Genomic DNA, 26,468 nt, shown 5'->3' with positions numbered 1-26,468 from the left:
TTTCAAAAGTATATTGTCTTTTCAGTTTAACACAATATTTGTCAGATTTTATTTATAGCTTAAAAGAAAAAATGTCCCTCAAACTGTTGCCAGAAATGCCCTTCTACAGGCATGCTGTCAAGAGAAAGTCTTTCCTTCTCTGAGTGTCATCCTGGGCCCAAGTGCAGTTTACTGAAACCAATATACCAGTGCTTCCAGAAATCATAGCATCTCGATTCAGACAGCCATGTATCACTCTGATCTGAGAGCCATTTCTAACCTGCATTATGCAAAACATAAGGTTAAATAAAACAGGTAACCAAGCAGCAATGGTTTGCTCTCATGCCCTCCCTCTCTCACACTATCTCACTCTCTCTCTTCTTTTTTTTTTTTAATAAACAGACACTAAAACCTTTAGAGAACATTTTTATTCTTATCAAAAGGGCAAGCAAATTATTTTCAGCAGTATGATAAAGCATCACATCACCAAATTTCCACATGACTAAACATGTGGATTTTTTAACTTAGAAACTGAAAGCCATGGTGCTTCACAAACTGGTTATACCCAGTGGATATCATAAATGAAAAACTGAAATGTCACATTGTCCTTACATATTGCTAGCATAAATTCACAAGCACAACATACACAGGCATTACCCAGGAGAGATAACAGATTGCACTATGTTTGGGAGCTGCTTTGCTGAGAGTCAGAGGGATTCCTCCTACTTCGTGGGATATCTTCAATGTAGCAGTGGACTTTATTATATTTTCTTCTATTCAGTAACTCACTGAGATGAAAAGAGCCATAGATGCAGATGCATAAAGAGGCAAAGAGGCAGATAAAATGTAGTCCTCTGGAAAGTTCACATTTATTTTAGCTGCCAAACAAAGAAAACTTGTCCCACGTATTGATCCTTGCAAGAGCTCAGCATTTGGTGTCATCATGAGTTAACACTTGCCAAAGCTGATATTTTTATTAATGGCTGCTGCTGAAGTTTATAGACAGTTTTTATCTTGTGACTGAATAATATTAGCTATAAAACTGAGGACAAAACCATGGGAGCTTGCTTTTGCATGTTTGTATGCTCAGTTCATGATAATACACTTCTGGGCTTTGGGAGCTACAAAGGTCACTTCTTCCCAACCCAAAGATCGTTTATTCTCTTGATGAAATAAACAGTCATTTAGCCAGACTATGGAGTTCAGCCTGATCCTTTACATCTTCCCGATCGCTCTTCTTTTTATCTTTCTGTTTGTATTTCATGTGAAAAAACACACCCCCTATAATGGAACCTGAAAAACAGAGGGAACAGAGGGTCAGTAAAGGGCAGAGAAAAAGCTATCTTTCTAAAAAGATATTTTAGCAAAGAATCTGACACTCTCACTGTAATTGTCACACTGCTTGGCTTTTTAAATATAGTTTTATATTTTTTTTTTATATATATATATACATTTAATACTTTTTAAATCATGATGAGCTTGTTATACAGTATGTAAACTTATTTCCTCTTTATCAGTGTTGGATTTTCTTTCATTTTCAACATCTCCTTGTTCTGGTACTATTGTAAAATATACAGAAGTGCTTATCTACTCCCCCCTCCCCTATTCGTTTGTCTGAATATTTGTTCTGTTCACTAGTTGTTCTTATTTCACATTCATCTTTGTAGTGTCTGAGTAGTTCATCAAGTAACATGCCTAATATCTGCCATGTGATGTATATTCTCCCAGTCTCTCCTACCCAGGAAAAATACCTTACCAGAGAGAGGGAGTTTGTTTTAATAAAAGTGTGTGGTGCCCTGGATTGGCTGAGGAGTTGGAATTGTTTTTTATTTTGTTGTGTTTTGTTTTCCAGTGTCTATGCTCTGCATTTCTCTTAAAGAAAATAAGCTCACAGATGCCTTGCTCTGGAAAGGGAAGGCGCTCAGGTCTGAGACAGTCCTTACCTCATGGGGGAGTCCACTCTAGTCTTGGTCTCCAGAAAATGGCTGGTTTTATGGTCATATCTTCTGAGTTTCAAAGTCAGACTCAAAGTTTATAACCTTTCCAGGTTTTGTAAAGTCTTTCTATACCTCTCTTTTTTTTTCCTTGCCCATCTCTGATCCCTGTTAAATCCACCTGAGAGGCTATCATCTGACTTTGGCTTTAAAGTGGAAAAGCTCTCTGTTGAAAAACTGCACATTCATTTCAGGAATTTTCTAAAAGCCTTTATGAGTTACATACATACACTTTTTTTTTTTTTAAAGTCATGAACCAGTAGCAATTTTTACTACTTTCTCTAAAGTTGGCCAGCATTCTTGCAATGAAAGCATCTTTAGTTGGTTATCAAACAAAATTTTCACTTGTATATAATGTCTTATTAAGTAAGTGGTCAGACCAAGGTATCATGAAGAAATGAGTGATGTCAGAAGCTTGAACAGAGATGATGAAGATGCAGTATGGGGGTTTTCTTTGTTAATTGCATGGTCTGAGTATGCCTTTTTCCATTTCAGATTTTCTTTGAATTGGAACTTTTTCTTGTTTTATCTTTAAAAGACAAACACATATGCATCACATATGCATCAGCCCTTTCTCTTGCCTTAGGGATTTCTGAATTACATGAGAAAAATCAGCATAGAGTGTTAGTTTTGTCTTTTTAGGTATTTGTTCTCAGGGGCTCCTTCTCTTTTTCTTTTAGAAATGAAGTAATTGTTACTTACATAAGTTCTTGGGGTTTTTTTCCTTTTATCCTCTAACTTCATTTGCCTCTTTTGAAGACAAGGTCTGTAATGTATTTAATTTCTTTTCTTTGATTTTCTCCATGGGTCTCCCACACTCTCTCTGCTCTCCACAGCTGACTCACAGTATCCCAGTCTGTTGCTTGTGACCATCATGGTCAAAAATCACATGGGATTGTGCACTGAATTCTTTCTGCTGTTGGCTTCCTAGAGGACTGGATCCCATCAACAGTCATCCTGACTGCTTTGCTCTTACATTTATAGAAAGAATGCCAAACAAGATTTTGTCTTGTTTTGGAAAAATGTATTAAGCTATTTGTCGAAGTTGCATCAGCTCATGCCTATAAGAATATAATTCTGTTCTTTACCATTTAACAATATAATTGTGCTTTATTCATATAAATTCCAGTTTCCCACAGTTCAAAGCAGTTCTCTCACTGGAAAATGGAAACCTAAGAAGCTAAAATAGGTGAATAAAATTATAATTTCTAAGCTATGGTTAGGAATTGAATGGAAATTTACAGATAGTAAACAGCAAAACATCCCTGGATGCTTCACTGTTATCATTATAATCTGAAAGCCCAAGACAGGACTTCAGTCCATCCCCTGACAGGCAAAARGTGGTAGGTAGCAACAAAGAGACTATTACTACAAATGCAGCCTTTTCACAGAATCACAGAAGAGTTGAGGTTGGAAGGGGCCTTTGGAGATCATCTAGTCCAACCCCCCTGCTCAAAGCAGGGTCAGCCAGACCAGGTTGCCCAGCTGTGTCCAGTGAGGTTTTGAATATCTCCAAGGATGGAGATTCCACAGCCTGCCTGGGCAACCTGTTCCTGTGCTTGGCCACCCTCACCATAAACATTTTTTTCTTATGTTTAAATGGAATTTCAGTTTGGGCCCATTGTCCTGCCATCGGGCACCACCGAGAAGAGTCTGGCTCCATCCTCTTTCCTCCCCCCATTAGGTATTTATACACACTGACCAGACACCCCCTTCTCTTCTCCATGGTGAACAGTCCCAGCTCTCTCAGCCTCTCCTCATGTGAGAGATGCTCCAATCTCTTAATTATCTTTGTGGCCCTTCGCTGGACTTGCTCCAGTATGTCCAGGTCTCTTGTACTGGGGAGTCCAGCACTGGACCGAGCACTCCAGGTGTGGCCTCACCAGGACTGAGCAGAGGGGAAGGATGACATCCCCTGACCTGCTGGAAACACTCTGTCTAATGCAGCCCAGGATGCAGTTGGCCTTCTTTGCCACAAGGACACACTGCTGGCTCAAGGTCAACTTGCTGTCCACCAGCATTCCCAGAACCTTTTCTGCAAAGCTGCTCTCCAGCAAGTCAGCCCCCAGCCTGTAGAGGTGCACAGGGTTATTCGTCCTGAGATGTAGGACTTTGCATCTCCCCTTGTTGAGCCTCATAAGACTCCTGTTGGCCCATCTCTCCAGCCTGACGATGTCCCTCTGAATGGCAGCACAACCATCTGGTGCATCCACCGCTCCTCCCAGTTTTGTATCATATGCAAACTTGCTGAAGGTGCACTCTTTTCCCTAGTAACAGCTGTTTGCAGTGTCAGTGCATGTGCGTGCAGATACAAAGTCCAAAAAAGCCGCCCCTGGACCAGAAACTTAGATGATCACAGTGATCACAGTGCTTGAGCACAGTGAGATATTCCTTCTTTTCACTTACTCTGTAACATTCATGACATCTCTTCACTGAAGGAGTAAATCATTGTACTAAGTGCAGCAGCACTGTCATACTTGGTAGAACTAGCCTCATATCAGCCAAAAGTCACTTACCAATGATGAGCAATACCCCAAGAAGAATCCCAATTGCCTGGCCTGTACTTGGCCAGGAGTGCTCACGTTGTACTTCTATAAAACATGACTTTTCGCTTGAACACTTGCAGATGTTTACTGCAAAAAGAAATGCCATAAAATTAAAGAGAATTTTAATAGCTCAGTTTCATTATTCATATATATTACTGTGCTCTTGAATTTAACAGCTCTGTGCATGGTATACCTTCAAGATTTATTTCTGCTTCCAAAGGTGGTCTTCCATTGTCATTAATTATTACTGGAACATTATAGACCTTCTCTTCCAAGTTAGTATGTTTTGGAGAAAGATAAGCATGAGTACCTGTAAGTAGGAAATGGGACATTTGTGTCAGCACAAGGAAGAAATTTAGCTAGACATTCATGTCAGCTGCAATGCTCTGTGACTGAGGTCTTGTTTCTTAAGGCTGTTTTGCACGTTCTGGTAGTTCCTCTCTTTCCCCACATCCCCCCAGGTCTCATTGGTTTGCAGACATTAAGTCAGAAGGGACCATCCAAATGCCTAGTCTGGCCTCCTGCATAATATAGCCAGAGAATTTCCTTCTTAATTTCTCAATAATCTTGAGGAGTGCCACACCAATGTCATCACATCTAAACCAAGAATATGATCCCATACTCTCATAACTCATAATTGTCTTAAATTGTTCCTAGGATAACAATAGGTTAGATCATCCTTCTAGTGTGTTTACACTGTGACATCTGAGACCCTTTTAAATATAGCATAGTAAGAACATAACAGCCATTTGGATCAGACCAAAGGTCCATCTAGACCAGTTTATTGCCTCCAGAATAAGCGGAGACTACAAGAAAAGCAAGCACATTTTATTTTCTCTTAATACTCTCTAAACATTTTCAGCTCAGGGGCTTTCTGAGCCAGATGTAATATGTGTCCATTTAGCAAACATAAGTGGAATTCTCTTCCACTAACTTGTCCAATCTCCCTTTGAACTTTTGGAAACATTCTACATCCACAACATCCTGTGGCAAGGAGTTCCAGAGACAACTACACACCCCTTTGGTTTGCGCAGAAAGTAATTCTCACAAGCTTCATTTGAGGCTCCCAAGTCAGTGTATTGCAAAAGAGGGTGAATGTCCAATCCTGGCCATTCTGTCAATACCACACATGATTTTACAGACCTCTACCATATTCTTCCCCACTACCTCCAAGCCTGATGGCTTACTTTGCTGCTTCCATATACTTCCTTATATGAGGCTATTCCATAACTCTGATCATCCTTGCTGCCCTGTCTTAACCTTTTTCCAGCTCTACTGTATCTTTTTGAGACTGAGGGACCAGTGTTCAAGATGTGAATAAACCATGGATTTATACAGGGGCATAATGACAATGTCTGTTTCTTCTCTGGTCCTTTCCTAGTAATTCCTAATATTTGATTTGGTTTTTTTGAACACTCCTAATGATCTGATGTGACATTTTCTTGGAACTACTTATTGTTAGGCCACAGTCTCACTCCTGGTTTGTAATGGTCAGCTCAGAACCCATTATTTCATATGTGAATTTAGGAGGGTGGGGTTTATTCATGTGTATCACTTTACCGGTATCTATACCAAATTTAATCTACCCTTTCATTGTTCAGCCTCTCAGTCTCGCAAAGACCATCTGCAATTCTTCACACTTGGTTCCTTCTCAATTAACTTTGTATCACCAATGAACTTTGCCTCCTCGCTGACCGTATCTATTATGGACATATTGAACATCTCAGGTCCTAGCAAAGACCACTTTGGAAAAGCTAGTTCTGAACTCCTTCCACTGCAAGAGCTGACCATTTACTCCAGCTTCCACATTTTAAATGATTATTCAAAATCCTTTATTTTTACATTATAGCAACACTTCTTTCTCTATTGAGACCTTTCATCAAAAGTCTTTTGCAAATGCAAGCAGCCACTATGCAAATGTTTACTGACCCCTTTCAAAGAACTCCAGTCAGATTGTGAGGAAGGACTTCCCTTTGCACAGGAAATGTCTGTAATAGACAATTTGCAAGCTGCTCTATTTCTTTATCAGAAGTGACTTATATTCATTTAGGCACACATGTTTCTCTTCTCGTAAATGCTAGCGAAGTCTTAGCATGCTAACATGCTAAATGTCATCGCTCAAAAAAAAGACTTAGGTATTCACATAAATACATACCAAAATGCATGTAAGTTCTTAACAACCTAAATTTTTTCTGCATTAAATACATGACATACATTGGTAAGAATGAAAAGGAATTCAATATTTCTTTATATTTCCCAAATTACTTAGAGACTGCCATATCCATATAAGAATAGGTTTATCAACTTACTGTTGATTTTTGAGATTTCCCAATTATTTCTTGTATTCATATCATCCTTAAGAGAAAAGGTAAATGTTGAATAAAACTTCTGTTCATCATCATCAGTAGCTTGAATCAGTGTTCTCTCTCCTCCACTGAGCGGGTGGCAGAAGAACAGAGCAGAATTCATAGCTAGGCGCGGAGGGTTATCATTCACATCCTTTAAGTTTATTATGAAGGTTGCTTTGGATTTTTGAGCTACATTATCTGTAGAATTTAACAGAATAGAGTTATACATCATATCTTGGACTTTCAGTCTGGGCTGCTGCATTTGCAGCTATAATAAAAGTATACTGGCRCACCATCAGGCATGCAGTGGGTAGTGGTAGTCTGTCTGCAGGAAGTAGAGGTAAGGTCTCAAGAGGTACTAAGGGAGTCATGGTATCTACTACCACTTATAAAATAATAGGGTTTATTAGCCCCCAACTTTTGGTAACTATGGAACACTAGCAAGTGAAAGGAGACAGCTAGACCATCGTTTCTAGTAAGCAGTCACATCCATGGTCAGAGCATTTTCTCTTTAGAGCACTCTTTTAAGTATGAAACTCCAAATGCTCCCCTCCTCCCTTCTATATGTAGGAAATGCAAGTCAGTGTTCTGCCTCAGGCCCAAGACAAGGGGCCCAAGAACTTCTTTTTCATTTCTTTTGCCCATTCCCGCAAGAATGGCCCCACTCCAGCTCAACATTTGAGGAAGTATTCCTTTTTTGTGACATACAGTAACTTTGTCTTCACATATCATATCCAGAAAACAATGGCCAGCATTATTGGTTATCTGTGTTTAATAAGGGAAACCTAGATTTGTTCCTTATTCAATCAGATACAGCCCAGCTTTTTTAACCTCTATTCAATATAAATCCTCCTCAGATGGACTACCTGAAAGATCCCAATGGCTGGAACTATGAACTCTAACGTGTTTCAAACTAACTAATGTGGGGGGTTTTATTCATAATAAAATGAAATTCTATACAAGATTAAAGTTACACTCCGTATGTGTTTTCAGGAAACTAAAGCATACCTACAAGAAGGGTTAAAATCTATTATAATTATAATTATATTATAATAATTATATAATTATAATTATATTATAATTATAGCTATAGAGGAAAAATGTAGTAGACAATGTTAATACTGAAATCACTGAAGAAATTATGACCTTCTCTGTATGCTATGTTGCTCCAGCAAATAAAATGGCATATGATAGCTAACTTCATGAAAGCTGTTTTAATCTTCATTACCTGTAACATCAAGATTTCTTTTACAAAAGATAATGGTTAAGGAATAAATCCTTTTAAGGCTACATGAAAAGTTATTTAAGATCATGTGGCCATGGTATTATATTAAATGCACCTGATGACCCCAGCCCAGGAGACCATTTTGTGTAACTCATGCTCCTGTATTTTTCCTTGGTTCAGTTTTGCTGCCCCTGTCTTTCTGAAGAAAGTGTGGTGTTGCAAGAAGTGTGGTAGTTGCTCATAAGGCAGCAAGGGAAGGGGGTCCCGCTGTGTGTATACACAGTCCTTTCCTTGCTTACTTGACTCTGATGCAACAATCTGAACTTCATATGCTTGTTCTTGTTCTCGATCCAGCAGGGAAGCAGTGTATATCTTCCCAGTGGATGAATCAATCCTTAGCCATTTCTTCACATCTCCTTCTAAGGAGTATCTTTGGAAAGGAAAAGAAAAAAAAATCACATATTTTATTCCAAATCAGGAAAAAACTCTTGACAAAGCAAGTACTTCTTCATTGATTATAGTCAAATGGCTTGATTACAATTGTACTCAAAGAAAGCACTCTTGGAAAAGTCCTGATAATACAGCCAGCCAGGAGATACAGACAGAGGAACAGAGGCCAAAAACATTGGTTTCTGGTGAGGATTAAGTTCAGAGAATAAAAACTGAGAGCAGAACCCCAGGAATGTCACTGCTGCTCCAAAGAAGCAGCATCCTATGCATATCACAACTCCACCTTCCTCCTAACTGGGGAACTCCAAGCTTTCAGCCAGGAGTGTCCACTGTCCTAACCCAGTGTCCCTCCCTCAACATCACATCCCCCATGTCTTGGTTTCAATGGTGGCACAAGCCAAAGGCTAGCCTGGGTGGAGGAAGCAATGCAGCCAAGGGCACTTTGTTGGACAACCAAGGGACCGGGACCCCAAGATGTATTGCAGTGGTCATCTGCTGCCAATCTAGATGCAGCCTGTAATTACTGTAGGAGCAGCCCCGGAACAGTGAGTGTTTTAAACTTCACCACATCATTGCCTTTATATTATTGTTAAAAAAAAAGGTCTCAGGGTATTCACATATACAGATGCGACGATGAACATACGACCAAGTTAAAATACAGACATTGAGTATGTGCAACCTGACCTTTTCATTCAACACTTTCATTCTTTCAGTACCTGCTGCATTAAAAATAGCATGCTAACATGCTTATATGTCTTTTATTTTTACACTATTTATTTTATTTCTTTTAACCTATTTTTTAGCAGAAATGTGGTTTATGTAAACATGAATTCCTGTCAGCTGTTTCTGTCATCATCCCCCAGAGCTCATGGACTATGTGGCTCACTTTCAAACCAGCTTGACAGAAGGCCAAACATGCTAAGTTCCCAAAATTTAGGGGAAAGTAAAGAGCCAGCTGAACCCCCCCTTGGGAATAGGATTCCACAGGAGGCCTAAGAGTCAGACCCTGGAACTCCATTAACTGCTTGGTATTTTGCTGAAGTATAGTTAAATTTCAAGGATTGTTTAATACGGTTTGGACTGACCTTTTCAGCATTCTAGCTGGGAATCATGCAGCAAGAACCACAAAAAATTCGTCTATCTGTCACTAACATAAAAGGTACATGTACACCATGAAGCAGAGCATGATGCACAGATCATGACCTGGCAGAGTCTTGAGGTGATTTGACTATACGATACAGCACTGAGCCACCTGGATGCACCAGCTTGAGACTTCTGGCATCCCACTCACAATCATATGAGTGGACTTGCCAGTGTATCTTGGCATCCATACTGGAAGCAGGCCTTTAGTCTTTGACAGTTATGTAGAAAAGACTTAGTTTAAAAGAAAATGAATGAATTATCAAATATAGACTTGAGCTTCTTTCTAAGAAGTTGTGTGTTCTGCTGGATACAAAACCCTGTGCTGTTACCTGAGTAACATGAAAAGCAGCCATGGTCCTACTGATTCCTAGGAGTATTCTGTACATACCTCATTCATTGTTAAAGGTATTTGGTAGTATGGATTTGGAAACTCTGTTATTCTCAAACCAGCTCTACCTTTTTACTGGAGATATATACTGGCCTTTTTTCACTTTTAGTTTCTTGGTTCAAGGGCCCTACTAGGTGATGCTTGTTACTATATATAAAGATGATTGGGAAAGCACTTTCCAGCAGTCTACTTCAGGTTGCTCCCAGGCTACCACCAAACTACACCTACCACTTTGTACTATTAGATGAGAGACAGACAACTCTGTAAAAACATCTTTTCTTTTCCTGTATGCCAAATATTGGGTATATTTTCCTTGTCCCTCTATTATAAAAATTTTCTAAGCCCTACCTCATCTTGAGATTTTAACTGAATAGCCACAGAGTGAGGCCTGGACTAACACTGATAATGACAACCCCACTAAATCCTGAATATAATCAATAAATCACAATCTTTTTTTTTTACCGTACAGTATCCCCCTCAGGATCATAGGCTTCCACCGTCATGACCAGGGTATTGACAGGAATATTTTCAAGTGCTTCTCCTATGTAAGCTTCGCTGTTGAAAACAGGTGGTTCATCCACATTTGTTAGAAAAACTTTGAGGACTGCAATGGAGCTTGAGTTATACTGCACTCCTGGCACCAAAGGTTCAGGGTTTGTGGCATGGATCACCAGGTTATACACTTGAGCTGTTTCAAAATCGAGAGCCTGGATAAATTAGAAAAATGTGATTTAAAGAGCTGTCCCACTGTTTGTTTTAGCAAATCCTAGACAGACAGACAGAGGAATTTCTCATTTCGGCGTCTTTAACCCACCTGTCAGTGTCTGAGCCACGGTGGGGCTCGATGCACAATGTCAGAGTGCCCTCAGTGCTGCTGCTGAACTAAAAAAGAGAGTTTCCCTTGCCCTTCCCTCCACAGGAGGCCAAAAGATACAATGACAAAATCCTCCTCTTCCCAAGGAGGGGATTGTATCTCAAATTTAGATGAAACAAGGGAAACCTGTCAAGAGCAAAATGACATTGGGAGAATGAATTTAAATGAAATCATATGCCCACTCAGAGGCTCCCTCAGCAACTGCATTTCCAAATAATGTTGCCACCTGCCTGACCAAGTTTAATAAGTATATCTTGTTTACAGCAATAGTATTTATAGTTCTGTACAAGAAGGCCTTGGATGACTTCTGGTTGACAAAAGTCATGTGAGGGTGTAAAACACCATGGAATTTCTCACAATCGCATCTTCGGGAAAAAATTACCCTGAGGTTCAGCAGATCTGCCATCCTGCCCGTGGCCTGGCTGGCTGCAGGTGAACTCCATGCAAACAGTATGTCACTACTTGGAAAATAAATTATAATTTTTCTGAGCCCATAATTACAAGTGCCTTTGAGAAGGTTAATTTCAAAGGGAGAACACCTCTGGTATTGAAATTCATGGATGCAATAGAAAATGTTCCTGATATTTCTGATTACAACATTCAGAATGTGAGATTTATAGTCCACTGCAGCACACACTGACTTTGGCCTTATCTCCATTAATGTTTGCCTCAACAGGAACAAACTTCCTTTTTGTTATGATGCGGAGACAAGCCAATCACCTGCACCTCCCACTGCAAAAGCCACCAAGGGCCCAGAGTATCGTCAAGGAGGAGGATCTGCACTGTGATTGTTCCTCACTGTGACCACAGGACATGGCAGTGCTTAGCTGGCTTTCTGTTTTCAAGAGAGACTGCTGCAAAATCATTCAAATAATGCAATTTTTTTCTATAATGTGTAAACATCTACTTCGTCAGCTGGCTCCCAGACCACAGGACAGCAGCAGAGCTGGCAGAGGGCAAACAGCTGATGGGGAAGGCAGGAGGATAAGTGTGCCTGGGCATAGCAGAGACACAGCACACAGGCCTGAGCGTGGGGCCTTCTGCAATCTGCGTGCAGCTTAGGGGTGGCCTCACAGACCACCAATCTACCTGTCTGTCTACAAATGATCACCAGTATAGCTACTGTATATGACAAATGAAATGAAATGAAAGAACAGAAATGAAAAGAATAAACCCATCTCTCCACCTTGTTAATCCTGATGGATCCTCGGTTTGTTTCAGGATCTGTCTCTATGATGAATACTTTGTTCGGGTCTCCTTCCTTAATCTCGTAAATGATGTAAGAACTCCCTGTGAGAGGCTCATCTGCATCAGTAGCTTGAATTTCTAATATCACTGTTCCTACTGGGAGATCTTCTGCAACAGTCACATTCTGATACTGAGGGGAGAGAGAGATCATTGAAACAGGATGAGCACCATCTGAGGATAAGAACTTCAGCGCTACAACAGGCTCGTGACCCACAAGCCCTAAGGTATTTCAATCCACAGCAGTCCTGTGAGGTAGGGAAGCATTGGCTCCATTTCACAGCAGAGACATAACTAGGTTAAGGAGAGATGTACAGAAGCATTAGTGAAGTGCCTGATAGCAGGAGAGCTGAGGTACCTTGCTGCCCAGGGAAATCCAGGGCTGCAAGCTGGGCACTACAGTCTCTGCAAACTGCTATATCCCCTTTTCCAAATAGTCTGCTGGTTGTCAGCTCTACATTTAGCAAAGGTGAAGGGATCTCTGTTTGGGCAAGCTACTAGTATAGCTGCAATACCAGACATGCTGGAACAGCTTTCACCTCTTCTAATGAAACCTCTTACATACAATATTTAAATGTTCACAGCAGTAGGGACAGCACCTAGGTCTCTTCTGTCCCTGTTGAAAGCCCTAGCCACTGAGACTGTTAAATATCTAATTATTCCATGCACCATAAGCTGTTGTCATTCTAGTGGCCCAGCTCCATTTATTGCATTGATGTGTGCCCTGACCAAGCAGTTTGGTTTTGAGATCGTGTCCTGGATTGAGACCTACTGGTGAGAAGGTTGACAGCCTGTTACATGGGCTGACAGTCTGCACATGTCAAAGCTCCCATTAYAGTCAACAGAGAGCTGATCAATGCAGTCAGCCAAGCCCAAAAAACAATTCAGCTTCCCCAAGAGAGGACCCCCAAGGGAGAACACCCACATTTGACTGGCAGGACATTTGATCTCCCAGCCCCACTGCTGGCATTGCCTACAAGTACATGGGAGCTTAGACACCTAGTAGAAGTGACTGCATCTGSAGCAGGAGCCTACTCATAGCTTCCACAGGCAATGTGGAAATGTTTGGGACCCGCTATACCCACTGCAGTGTCTGATGTGAGACTTAGGCCAACTAATGGAAATCACTGTAGGTCTGCTGGTCTCTCTGCTAGACTTCAGCATCTCCAGCAAAGTAAGAGTCAAAAGCCTGAAACTCTAGCCTGAAGCAAGGGCCAGCAGGCATGCATTTGGGTATGGATCGATGGGTCACTGTTTTTGTTTAATGAAAACAGCCTATTCGATTTCCATTCAACTAATAGCACATTTCACCTTCTGTTTTTTGGATATATTAATACTGTGTTTGGAAGGGAATGTGGGAGAAGCTACGTCAGTTTTTTTTCAATTGAGACATTTTAATCATTTGTAAAGCCTTTTTTTCCCCCTTCCCTTCCAGAACTTACATTTCTGGAATAAACTGCTTTAATAGAACCGTTTCTTTCTTTACAAATATATTATTTCCCCTGAGCAAATTAGCTTATACTTCAGAATTAACTATGAGTTTGTCCCATGGTTCACTGACGAGGTAGACCTTATAAGTAGGTGTTGTGGAAACATCTTGCCTTTATTTTCACCAGTGGACTGCTTTGTTACCTGTTCTTGTTAATAGAAGGATTCCCATTAACTTCAGGAGACATTGAATATAGACTCAAATGTTTAGTGAAAGTTTGCTAGGGACATCAAAATACTCACATCTGATTTTTCAAAGATGGGAATCTGATCATTGATGTCAATGACATGTATTTGCACAYCACAGATTGTTTGGAATACTGCACAGAAAGAGAACAAAACAATATCAGAGCAAGACTCCTGCAGAAAGAAAAACTTTGCTCCAGAAGGGTTCACAATGTAGTGATCRTTGCCGAATCACCTGATCTGAGCAAAGCCCTGCTGTTGTAAGAAGGACAGGATCTCCAATATTTTGTAGTCAGCGAGAAACTCACTATTTCTCTTCTTGTTCATTTTCCCAGTTCCCTCAATATTACCCACCCTGTTTCTTTTCATTTCCCTCTTGTTTTTCACCAAAGCCTTTTACTAGGGAGAGGACACCTATGAATTGTCTTTGCTCTCTCAGTATGACTTTTGCATGTCAAAAAGTAACCCCCAAGATGCTATTCTATTCTTGGTGGACCATCAGACAACACCCTCTTTTTTGTTACAGTAAGACTTGAACCTAAGATCCATATAAATGTAACAGTGTTCCCTGAGCAGGGGTGCCCATAGGGAAGGGATCTGCAAACATGCTCCGTCTGATCAGACATAGCTGGGTTTTAGTATTTTCCACATGTGCTTCATGAACTGAAACATAGGAAATATCCTAAACAAAACCGTTTGGATGAAATCCAAATGAGCATCCAAAACAAATCACCTTCTTCTCCCCCTCAAAAGTTTTCATAACATCTGTTTAAGTGATGCTATTTTATTAAGAGACATGTCACTCCATTATTTACGTGCTAGTTCCACCCAATGCGTAAGTTTTGCCTAACTATAAGAATTCCATTAAAAGCTTTAAACTTTAGTATGGAGTTTGATTCCCTTTCCATTCAGTGAACCATAAGGGATCTTGCATGATGGGGAAGGTTATTTCTGAAGATGAGTTTCAGTTCTTAATCTCTTAAAATACATTATCTGGACTCTCTGGGCAGCCGCATTTAATTTCTCCTTATTTTTCATGAGCCCTTTTAAGAGATTTTTGGGGAAAAAAACAGTATATAAACCCTAAATCATATGATCTCTTCAGTTTTTTCCCCTATGGAAGGAAATCTCTTACTGAAGAGTGTTTGTTAGCAAACTGCCCGCCCAGTTTATCCATGCTCTGCCCTAGAGCTTGTAGCTTTCCGTTCTTAAATTATGAATCAATATTAAACCCCCCACATCTCTAGAACGAGAAAGTACAATTCCAGAGAAAAACAGCTCTCAGTGCTGCTACTCCCTTTAATGCATCCTTTTGGATTCCTGTAATCCCTTGGACACTGAACACTGGGGATGCCAGGGTGAACAAAATTTTTCCAATGTATAACAGGCTTTACATACCCGCATCTGTCACCAACACCTTCAAGGAATAGTTGGAAGCAATACGCTTGTTTAATGAATGGCTAATTAACTGCAACATCCCAGTGTCTTGCTGAATAAAGAACAGATCACTTGCAGGAACTGCAGGAACTTGACTCTCAATTTTGAATTGCAGACGAGAATTCAGGGTGTCTTTCTCATCCATGTCTGTAGCAGACAGGGTTCCAATAGTACTTCCTGCAGCCAGGGAAAGATCAGAGTCACTCAGATAATGCAGTAGTCCTATCTCCCCATAGAGGCACACATTGATGACAGTGATACCAATGCAAACAGTTGAGTTGCAATAAAAATACAAGTGTGTGGCAAACATTATAATGAACACAATCATTTAACTTTTTGGAGTTTTTCCTCTAGCATCCCAGCCAACTGTTTTGGGATTGGGCAGTCCAAAGGAGGAGCACCTGGATTTGGGAAAATGGGCTCATGCTATTTAGAACAATATTTTTTCCACTAATAATAGAGGATTATTTTTCTTTTTACATTCTAAACAGTTGTACAAAACTCTGGTTGTGGTACAGAGCAATTTTATATTTGAAATGAAAAAGTATTTTTTAAATATCGATTTGGGGTCTGTCATTCTTAGGTTGTTGAAATCCTTTTCACCTGAATTATCAGAGTGAAAACAATAGGGCTATTTGCACTAGAAAACTTTCCTCCAGGAAAGCTACATTTTACTATTTGGGATTAGAATTTTTAGCTTCATTTGCACCCAAATGGAAACAATAACAGGACCAAAATGATGTACATAAAAGAGTAGAGCCTGTTTTCTTACCTGCATCTTCATTCTCTTGGACTTCAAGGACAGTGAGAGCCTTCTGGCACACAGGGGGATTGTCGTTTATGTCTTCCACGACAACAGAAATCTGCAGAGGCTTGTCCACCAGTTCTCCCTCTTTGTCTTTTGCAATCGCAAAGAACGAATACTGCAAGGAGAACATTGTTATTAGATGTGTTGAATTTCCAGAATGACAATATTTTACATTTAAATGGATAACTATGGAAGCCTTACATACAACAAAATATCCTTTCATACTGTTTACTTCAGAGGTCTTCCATGACATCTTACTACTTATGATCTGGATTCTCTAAAGAATTGAAAAGGCCTGAATACTTCACTGTTCTGTGAACTTAGTCTTTCAAAACCCCAAGAAAGGCAGGAATATCTCATTTTGTCATTTCATAAACGAATCTGTCACATACGAAGATGGTGTTCCTCCAGCATAGCTGGTCCTTGGCATCTCTGTGCCCAAATTTCCTCCAAGAACAAGAAGTGACAGAGGGTTTTCTGTCTGAAAGACCCCAGATGGGGAACTGTGGAGTAACTTTGCAGTTACAACTGCAACTTAAACTCCTTTAACTAGCAAAATGCACGTGTGTGCACATGGTTACAGCTTAGCCTGGCACAGAAAGGTCACAGGTGCTCTGGGTGAAGTGACCTGTAGGAACGTACTGAGAGGCAGAGAGAAAGCGCCTGGGACTCAGTTGCAGTGCCTGGTGAGCTCTTGGCTTTCTTGACAGCAAGTTCATTTCTTACATTTGTTTGTTGTCTCTATTGTGGAAAGATCCCTGTGCTGGTGTAGATCAGGAGGATTTGAAATGTCGAAAGCTCCTGCTTTCGCCTACACCACAGCTCAAATACCTTTAGCTCTGCCACGGTGAGCTCTGCGTTGTGCTTGACATACGCAGTGGAGAGTGACTGCTACCAGACCGCAGAGAAGTGTTGTTAAGTAGCAAGCTGAAGATGGTTTAAAGTATAGTTGATGAATATGCTTTCATATCTATTAAGCCATTCTTTTCCATACAGAAATGACAAGAAATCAAGCTTTTCTTCCTTTTTTCCTCTATCCTCTCTAGCTTACTTGCATTTACTCACATACCAGTAATCAGCTTCTTGCTATGGTCTCTCCCATCAATTTGGTTTTATATGTTTACTTACAGCATCCTTTTCTTCCCTGTCCAATGGCTCAGTCACATAAATAACCCCATTCTGATCGACAGAAAATGGGAGCCTGGGCAGCTTTTCTTTTTCAAAAAGCTCATAAATTACATCTGGTTCATTTGAGTGCACCTAAAAACACAAAAGTAAGTCAATATAGGAAGTCAGAATTGTAGACTGAGATTTAGCAAGAATCATTTGTGGGCCACAAACAGAAAAGATTGCTTTCCTGTTAGCTTCTCATTAAGTCATAAATGGGAAAATTAACAGTTTGGCAATGCTGGGAGCAGGCCTCAGAAAACCAGACTGATAATCTACATCTGCTCACCAAATTGTTGTAGCAAAGGCATTTTACCTCAGTTTCTTCAGCTGTCTAAGATGGGCCCTGACACTTACCTTTGTATGAAAGAGTTTTGTGATGTGCAGATAAAAGGTGATACAGGAGAAGGAAGTATTACTATTTGAATGTCTTGACACTAATTTATTCCATCTTCTTAAACCATCTATTCCTGCCTCTTATTTTTGGTTTAGCTAGCTCACAGAAGTGGAATAACAAAGCAAATATCCAGTACCTATCTGCACATATGTGTGTGCATGCTACTTACATTCATCAAACTCTATGACAAAGGATCTGGGGGGGGGTGTCCTTTAGATTTAAAAAGAAATGCAGCAAATATAAAGTCAAATATTTCTGAAAGGATGTTTGCCTGTTAGTCAATATTTACTGCTGTATACATCACTTTTACTGTGCAATTATAGGCAAAATATTTTGCATTTGCACTGTGAAATGTCAGTGGTAAAAAATATTATGGGAATGCAGAAGACTGAAGTAGGGCATTTAGGTCCTTTTAGTATAGTAGGTGCAATGTATCACACAAAGCTGGTCACAGCAGATGTCCCTGAATGCGGGGAACTGATCACACCAGGGTTTCAGTGTAGCTGGTCCCCTTCCAGCCTCTTTTGCAGATAGAAGAAGGTAACCTCAAAATGACCTTAAAGAAGTTAGCTCTTGATTCATCTTTGGTGTTACAGCAGGGCTGGGACTGCTAAGAAACCCAGCAAGAAAGAACCGCAGCACGTCTGCAGAGGCACAAAATTGGTCCGTGTACAACAGGACATGCTGCTCATCCTCCCAGGCAGCAGCGCGCCTCTCAGCAGAAGCTGCACATGGCTTTCCTCCCTCTGGGACACCTGCACAAGGGCATGTCCTCAGGAGAGGAAATCAGGCCACACATTTACTGTCCCAGGAAGTATCACCTATTACTGTCCTCCTGAACTTTTCCTCCAGGCTAGTACATTGTAAAGCTCTGCTTAAATTGCTAAACTAATTCATTCAATGTGTCCTTGCATTTATCTTTCATATTGTGCCAAATAGCCTTGAAAAGTACCTTTTTTCTTCCAGTCATTAGACTGTAATAAAATTGTCCAAAGGTTTCCTGTGTTCATATCCTTTTCTCACATATGGACAACGCTAACAGCCTCTGTAACCTGAAAAGCAACGCCTAGTAGGTCTGATATTTATATTGACTTAGGCTGTATCTCAGTCACATTCGAACCTTGCTTTCATACTAAAGATGGGTTAATGAGACCTGCACTAATGATCATTTCCAAAGCATGCCACATGGAACAGAATTCAGAGGTGCCAAAGTCCCTTTTTACTCAGATCCAGGCCGGGAAGAGCTCCTGCAAAGCTTGGTGTTGAGTGCAGTGGGTGCATCTTCACTGTTCATTGGGAGAAGATGATTCAGTGGCGCTCAGGAGACATGCTGGGAGCACAGCCAAGCTGCTGGCCATCACTGTTACAGCTCCAAGCCCTACCTGGCTGACGTTGACAGGGTGGTCCTGGGTGGAGTTCTCTTGGATGTGGATGGTGGGGGGTGCCTTCCACAGACTCTCCTTCACAGTGATGACGACGTCAGCACTACCGGTGAAAGCATTCGTTGTCATCCCTGCCATGTCCTTCACAGTGACCACAAGTGTGAAGGTGTCCTGCTTTTGGGGATCTAAGTAATGAGAGCCTAAAGAATGGAACAAAGAGCCCTAAGTGAAATGAAGCAGAGGCTGTGGAGACTGTTCACCTACAGACTCATCTGACCCATTGCCTCATACATGCACCTTGCTTCTGCATCTGCTCCAGGCTCGGTCCTTAGATGGACCTCTGTGCTGAATCTCAGCAAGCTGTTTTCTCTGGCTTCTCTGAATGAGGCAGCATTGCATCATGTGGACATAGCCACTCCACTGGCCCTGGCTAACTTCAGATCTCTGTGCTGCAGTTTCTTTTGTTGTGCAGAGGCATCATTGAACAGCTCTCATTCTTTTCTTTAAGCACTTGCTCAGCCCAGAAGAAGAGCCCTGCTTATTTACATCATTGCAGTTTAGGTAAGATCATGTGGCTGGCCCAATTTTCTCCACATTTTTCATTCTACAGCTTTTGGTTTTCTTGATTTCAGGGAACAGAATTAACACTAAGATCTGACTGCATATTCCAGAGGGCAAGAGGATCTACATCACTTATCATTGTACTTTCAGGTCCCAATGTCCAGCTCTGCTAACTTCTCTTGAATTTGGCAGGAAACATGAACAAACTGCCCAAAATCAGGGATGCAGTGGAACATGTCCCACAGACTACCTTTATTCAGAATTTGACATCAGAACTGTTGTCTCCATGTTCCTGTGTATACCCAGGAATTCATGCTTACTTTTTGACAAACAAACAAGATTGTTTTACATACCTGTCATACTTGGCGAGATTGCTCCAGTTACATTATTGATCTGGAAAAGCATTGTCGAATAAGGGTTGGGAAAATGGTGGAGAATGCTGTAAGTCAGCTGTGCATGGGGAGTTGAAGGATCATCACGGTCAGTGGCATGGACATACATGAAGGGCTTGCCTGTTTGGATTAGAGAAGGGGCTGTGATAAAAAGACACTGAAACCTCAGCATGAAGACCATTTGAGCAGAGCAGGGAAGGCAGCTCACGGGAAGCTGCTGTTTTTCCACAACACAGTACTCATGGCAAGCCATGCTTGTGCATGGAGATTACATTGCCTGTGTACCATCTTGCAGGTCACCCTTCCACTAGCCCTGCTCAGTAGGGTCTCACCAGGGGCAAAGACCAGCACATGCAGAGGTGACAGAACTAACTCAGAGAGCTATCTACCAGCCAAAGAAGGCCTGCACCAGGACTGTATTCCACTGGTATTTCTCATTCCTTTAGGCTACTTTGTCATCCTTATAAAAATTAGTTCAACCAAAAGCACCTTGAGAAAAGTGCCTTGCAATTGTGACACAGTTGTAATTAAAGGAACAATCATACAATTATACASTGCCATGGCACAGTGAAAGATAATGGAAAAAATAGAGATCCATGGCAACATATATGAATTTTTGCCTTTTGTTGATCCATGCAACATTCAAAACCTTTTGACTTGGACGAAGTTGAAGAATATACTGAAAAATTACAGAGTGGTTTTCTTGCACCATGGAGCCTTACATGCTCATTCTTTAGCGAAAGTTTCTTCTTGATTCCATGGTCACAGTGATAATAGTTGGCCAAGTTCTTTGCTTTATTTCCAGGATGTGGGTCTTGTACTGTTTTTCTGGACAGGATTATGGCAGCCCATAATCTAAGACTGTCTGATTCTGAGAAGTGTCAGTCACAGTARACTCATACCTCATAGCTACATTGGCATTTTATTTCACTTCTTATTAACTATAATACTTAATTATTATGACAATTACCTGGACGGGAGTTCTGCCTCACTACTCCAGTGTACATTAGCTGATCAAATTCTGGTGGGTTGTCATTGATATCCTCAACAAGTATTATAACAGTGTATGGACCTTTCACTCTCTGTCCCTTTTCATCCAGACTTTCTACCTTGATTTGGAAAAAGAAGGAAAAATAAAGAAACATTTTCACATAGATACATTTGAGTTTAAAGGATCTAAATCAATCAGGATGGCAAATGTCAAGTCATTCTTACTGTGATGCAAATCTGGGGAGAGGCATCCCTGTGTGTCTCCATCCACAGGGACAAATTCACCACAGTAGTTCACTGACAATAGTTCATCACAGTATATAATGCCAACAGTACAGAACAATATACCCCTGCTTTGGCTGATATTTTTCAGAAAGCTATTTCTGACCTCCAGTCTTAGCAGACTACTTGGACTCTTGCACAATTAGACCTCATGCTTTTCTTTAAATAGAAATAGATACTTTCTAAAGAACAAGGAGAAAACCCAACATGATAGAGAGGACTTGAGTATGCTATTGTAAATATCAGCTACAAAAACAAACTGATCCAACAGTTTGTTAGGAACATTTAATTCTTAGTTCTGATTACATTTTTGTTCCAAACAATGTGACTTCTCATTTTTCAGCCTTGTGTGATTTTTAGAGAACATGCTATGCTCTATAAGTATATACTATGTCTGTCAGACTTTATTTTGTTTGCACATAATAGATCAATCAGGATTGTTCTTTCCTAAGCAAGCATCATTTTTTAGTTCTGTCATCACTTCTTATCTGTAAAGGATTTCTAAGTTTTGGGTTAGTAACTTCTGGGATTAGAAAATTTTTCCTCTATAGTATTACCAATCCAAAGGTGCTTTAGAACTGAGAACATGGAATCATTAAGCTTGAAGTGCTAGGCACCTTGTTCTTTAGTAAGATAGCTAAGGCTAGCTAAAACATCATCATATACTTTGTCTTTTCAGATGCTGACCCTTTCATCATCATTTTCTTCTTAGCTGATAGTGTTTCAGAAAAAGGCAGGGCCAATTTTGACACAGAATCAGCGCACAAGGCTGTACTGAATCTGACGAGATCTCCTACTCACCATCCCGCTCCCAACAGAGCTCCTAATGAGATGCTTATGAAAAGAATATAATAACAGGACAGGCACACAGTGATCTTTCCTCTAACAGCCTCCAGTGTCTGCCAAACAGTTTTCTGCCAGAGATTAGATCTGTGTCTCTGTGTCTAAATGTCATTTAGTCACGTCATTTGTCATTAAATAGATTATAATCTTCCTAAATAGATAATAATCGTTTATTTTCACATTCCAACCATGAGGTTCACCCCACCAGTCTTCAGTGATGCCAAGTAGGTCTCATTCATGGTGCCAAGTCAGTCATTTCACTTCCAGTCAAATATTCTCCTTATATCCAATTATAGAATTGGTTTTCAGATCAGAGTAAATTTTTTTCTCAACAGAACTTTTCTGTGCTAAAAAACACTCTTGTTCTAACTGCTCACAGTCCACAGCCATCATTAGGTTAACAGCAAAGCCTTCCAGGACTGTAAAATTATGTGTCTTTGAACAAAACTCATCATTAGAAATGGAAAAGGTGGCTGTAAAYGGAAAGGTAAGAAACAATTTGAAATGTCAGCACAGTTTTCCACTATTTTCAAGTTTTATCAAAAAAATGGGTAAACATGAATAACTCTCCCTTCCTATTTTTTACTGAGTTTTCACCTGCAGCCTGTACTTTGCTTTAGTCTCCCAGTCTAGAGACCCATTGAGGTACAGGACTCCCGTCTCCGCCACGATGTCAAGTATTCCGTCTTTTTCACCAGTCGCTCTGAAACTCACAGCAGGTGGCTCAGCTGTGAACTAGAGTGGGGGAAAAATCAGAGGAAAAATCAATGCCTTTTTCAAAAATAATTTAAAGAATTTAATGCTTTTGTGTCTTTTAAAATCTATTGCCAACAGTGTGTTTGGCTGGAGGAATAATATTCTAAGAGTCCGCTCAAACAAAGCTGCCCTTTTCTGATCCTCAACAGAGGAGTTTTCACATTATTTCCTGAATGCTGCAGAAAATCCGAGCTGTGGTTTCTCCTCCAAAGGAAATGTTTGTCTAAGACAGGGGTTTGTCTGAGCACTGGAATGGAAAATAATGACACACATCCTCCATTTGCCTGGGAGCTGGGTTTGCCCTTCTGTTATGGTTTTGGGAAAGGAACCTCAGAGCCTAAGGAAAATGGTGACACAAGTTACATGGAAGCCCATTCTCTAGGACTGCTGATTGGGGTAACCCCTGTTTTAGGATATCCTCTTAAAATGTATTTGAGAGAAGGGGTTGTCTTTGTTTTCTTGCATGAAGACACTTGAATTCTCAGATAATGAAAGTCAAAGTTCATTTTAGATCATCTCTGGAGACTGCCCCACCAACACGGATGGCAACACTGTCTATGAGATGAGTATGCGAAAAGTATGGGATTTTTGATCTGAGTGGATACCAAGAGACACTGATTACCTGGTATATGAGGCGCACTCCAGATCCTTCTGGAACAGAGAAATTCATGTCCTTCAGAGGTCCACTTAGATGCAGGCTCCCGAAATTCTGGCACATAGCCTATGAGAGAGACAGGGGTGGAGGAAATCAGCTGAGAAGTGTATAGTGTCATCACGCACAAACAGCAACCCTTCCTCACAGAGGCTATCAAAGATTATTTTGGTGTAGCATAATGCAAGAGATACTTGCTGGCCTACACTGAGCCTCTCCTGGCTCTTTAACACATACCCATCTTAATTTGATTTCAAAACAAACATTTAGGTCCTTCCCTTTTCTAAATCACTACATAATTTAATGTGACTTTATCTGCCTTCAAGAGCAAACACATGCACCAAAGAGCTGAGGGTAGATTGAGAGCAAGAGGAAATCCATAAAAGCATTTCTGAATCACCACTTGTGTCCCTAGTAGGACCAGCCACGTCCCATCTAGGAGCTGCGCAATCCTGTGGCCACGAGTGTGTCAGGAGACACAATACCCCACAGGGTGACCTGGGGAAGGGGAGAAAYTGGGGCTGCACTCTGCAATTTCCTCAGTAAATCCAAATGTGGCCATGCACTATTTTGTGAGGGAAAAAGTGGATGTCCCTAGGCCCCCCTATCCCACTGCCCTCAGCTGCTCTGGCCACCTGAGCAAGGCGTTCACACCCTGCCCCTTCGCATCAGCTGCTGCTAAGCATCGACAACAGCCTGAGCAAAGACATCCTGCTGATCTCTGGCTTCCACTTCATGGCAAAAATGACATGTAAAACTGTCTCAGCCTCTGTTTTCTTCCTAATGGCTGGCATTCACATGTTCACCATTCACATGGTGGTTTTTCTGGCAAAATTTTCGTGAGTTTTAGGAACAACACCCTGCCTAGTTCTTGAAGACCTCTGGGCGTACTCTAATGCCCCTTCTGCACTAACATTTCAGAGTTGCAAATCAAAAATAGCAAAACCAGAATCAGTCTCTTAGAGCAGCTTTTGCATACAAGACAATTCAGCCTGTGATTCAGAAAATGTACCTGTTTCTTAAAAGACAAAACCAAACCCCCTTAAACGCCTACTTTTCTATCCCTGTTGCTGAAGTCTTGCCAATGCTGAGGAGCTGCCTACCAGAATTCAGGCTCTGTCATTTGACTGAGCAGGTGAAACTCCCTGCCAAGACCCATTCTTCCAGAGGAAAAATGACTTTTTTCTGGTATACGAATTTGGAGTGCTGTTGTAGTGATATTATCCAGTGCATGTTCTCTGCCGCATGACTTTTCCCCTAAATTTGATCCTATTGCTTGTGGGACAGTTATTTGGCCTCTCGCAGAAAGGCACAGCTTACATATTACCAAGGGAAAACTTAATTCAGACTATGACAAAAGCATGGCTAAGTTCAGCATAATTTACCCTAAAGCACTGCTGTGTGCATGTCACAAGTTGTGTTTGAATAACACCGGATCCTGCTTATTAATAGCCAGAGATTTTGCCCTTCCCGCCTACAAGGGTTTGAGACTTTTTTGCAAACAGGAAAGCTATAATATTGTGAGAATTAGGGAAAGAGCTGTAGGGGGAGGGGAAGGATGCTAAGGGAACACTAAAGACATTAGAAACATTTTTAAAAAGCCATGTAATAGGTAGGCATACTAGGAAAGTGTGCTTTATGGCTACACTCTACTTTTTCCCTAACTGCTCACCACTGGCCTCTGCCAGGGACAGGACACCAGGTTAGCAGGACCCTGGACCTGACCCATTATCACTGTTCCCACGTCACACTGGTGGGCACAACCTGGAATTAGGGATTTTTCCCAGGGACATTTTGTGGGGAGCTTTTGCTCTGTCATGTTTTACAGGGCATGTTGCCTGCCCATGAAAGCACAAAGGCTGGCACTATAAAACCCAGCAGGTTCAAAGTGCAGGCTGTGAAGCAAGTAAGAGATATCTCTTCCTGCTGATTAAAATTACTTTATATGGACCATAAATATTTCCAAATGTATGTCTACAGTATGAATCATGACTCAGTGGCCTGAAGGGGAAATAGGGTTTTCTCCTTGGGCCATATCCAGTTGTCACCTCTTCTGAAGCTGGCTGTAATGGCTAAAGAGTGACTTCCCAGGGACCGGCGTTGCTGTGGTCAGCAAATTTTTGAAATGGGAAGCAACAACTAGGTGTTCACTATCGCACATGAACCCCACTCCCAGGGTCTCCATATTTTGAGGGATTTTTTATTAGCTTTCAATTTGACCCTTCTTTTAGCTTTCCTTTTAATTTCAAGTGTAAAGTAGGAGCCATCTCTGTAGCCTTAGCAAATATCAGTAAATCTACTTAATTTAATAGATCAGATCCATAAATGACATAATTAATACATTTCAGCTCCAGAAAAAAACCTGAAAATGGATTCACATAGAAAAATGAAGATAAATAAGTAATAAGCATGATTTAAATCATATACCAGTATACATTATAGAATACATATAGAATACATAGAGTACATTTATCATAGAATACAGTTTATCAGCACATGTATGGATTATAATACAGAACTCATTACTAGGAAGACAGAAATGTCTTCGTTGTTTGATGATTTGTTGCAGTATTTTCAACTCCTTACTAGCATGAAATCCATTTATTGGAAATAGTAGTATCTAAGGAGGAACCACAAGAAGCAAAACAGATAGTTGGTTTCTTCCATTTTTTAAGCTTTTTTCCTAAAGATTGGCATGACTTCTAAACTTTTGACCGTGTGGGCACATGCATTGGGGACGTACTTTCACATCCAGCCCCCCACCCTGCCTGGAGCACGCTGCCGGTATGACTCTCAGACCTGAGATGCCTTCTGTGGGTTATAGCTTAGAGGCTCCCAAGCAACTTTTGCCATTTGTTCCCGGAAAAATGAAAGAAAAGCTGTAACTCACCACGTGAATGACAAGCAGAATTTGAAATCCACACAGTCTAAACAT

The 26,468-nt window shown here is 40.8% G+C and overlaps 1 protein-coding gene across 1 annotated transcript; it reads right to left on the bottom strand.

Moving 5' to 3' along the window:
- Nucleotides 1-636: 636 nt before the first annotated feature.
- On the bottom strand, nt 637-26,468 carry CDH17 (cadherin 17). The gene is made up of 17 exons (XM_026081046.1): nt 26,424-26,468; nt 23,504-23,602; nt 22,723-22,860; nt 20,981-21,119; nt 19,972-20,130; nt 19,058-19,257; nt 17,240-17,371; nt 16,076-16,226; nt 15,265-15,480; nt 13,924-14,000; nt 12,134-12,325; nt 10,536-10,780; nt 8,392-8,522; nt 6,829-7,065; nt 4,713-4,829; nt 4,490-4,606; nt 637-1,272 (listed from the first exon to the last, which is right to left on the bottom strand). The coding sequence occupies exons 1-17, from the start codon at nt 26,466-26,468 to the stop codon at nt 1,160-1,162; spliced, it is 2,508 nt and encodes an 835-aa protein (XP_025936831.1). The 3' UTR covers nt 637-1,159.

The sequence above is a fragment of the Apteryx rowi genome, unplaced genomic scaffold (assembly GCF_003343035.1).
Source record: "Apteryx rowi isolate R43461 unplaced genomic scaffold, aptRow1 scaffold_533, whole genome shotgun sequence".
NCBI lineage: Eukaryota > Metazoa > Chordata > Aves > Apterygiformes > Apterygidae > Apteryx > Apteryx rowi.
Note: the sequence above shows the minus strand (reverse complement) of the source record. Positions and strands in the feature narration are given on the sequence as shown.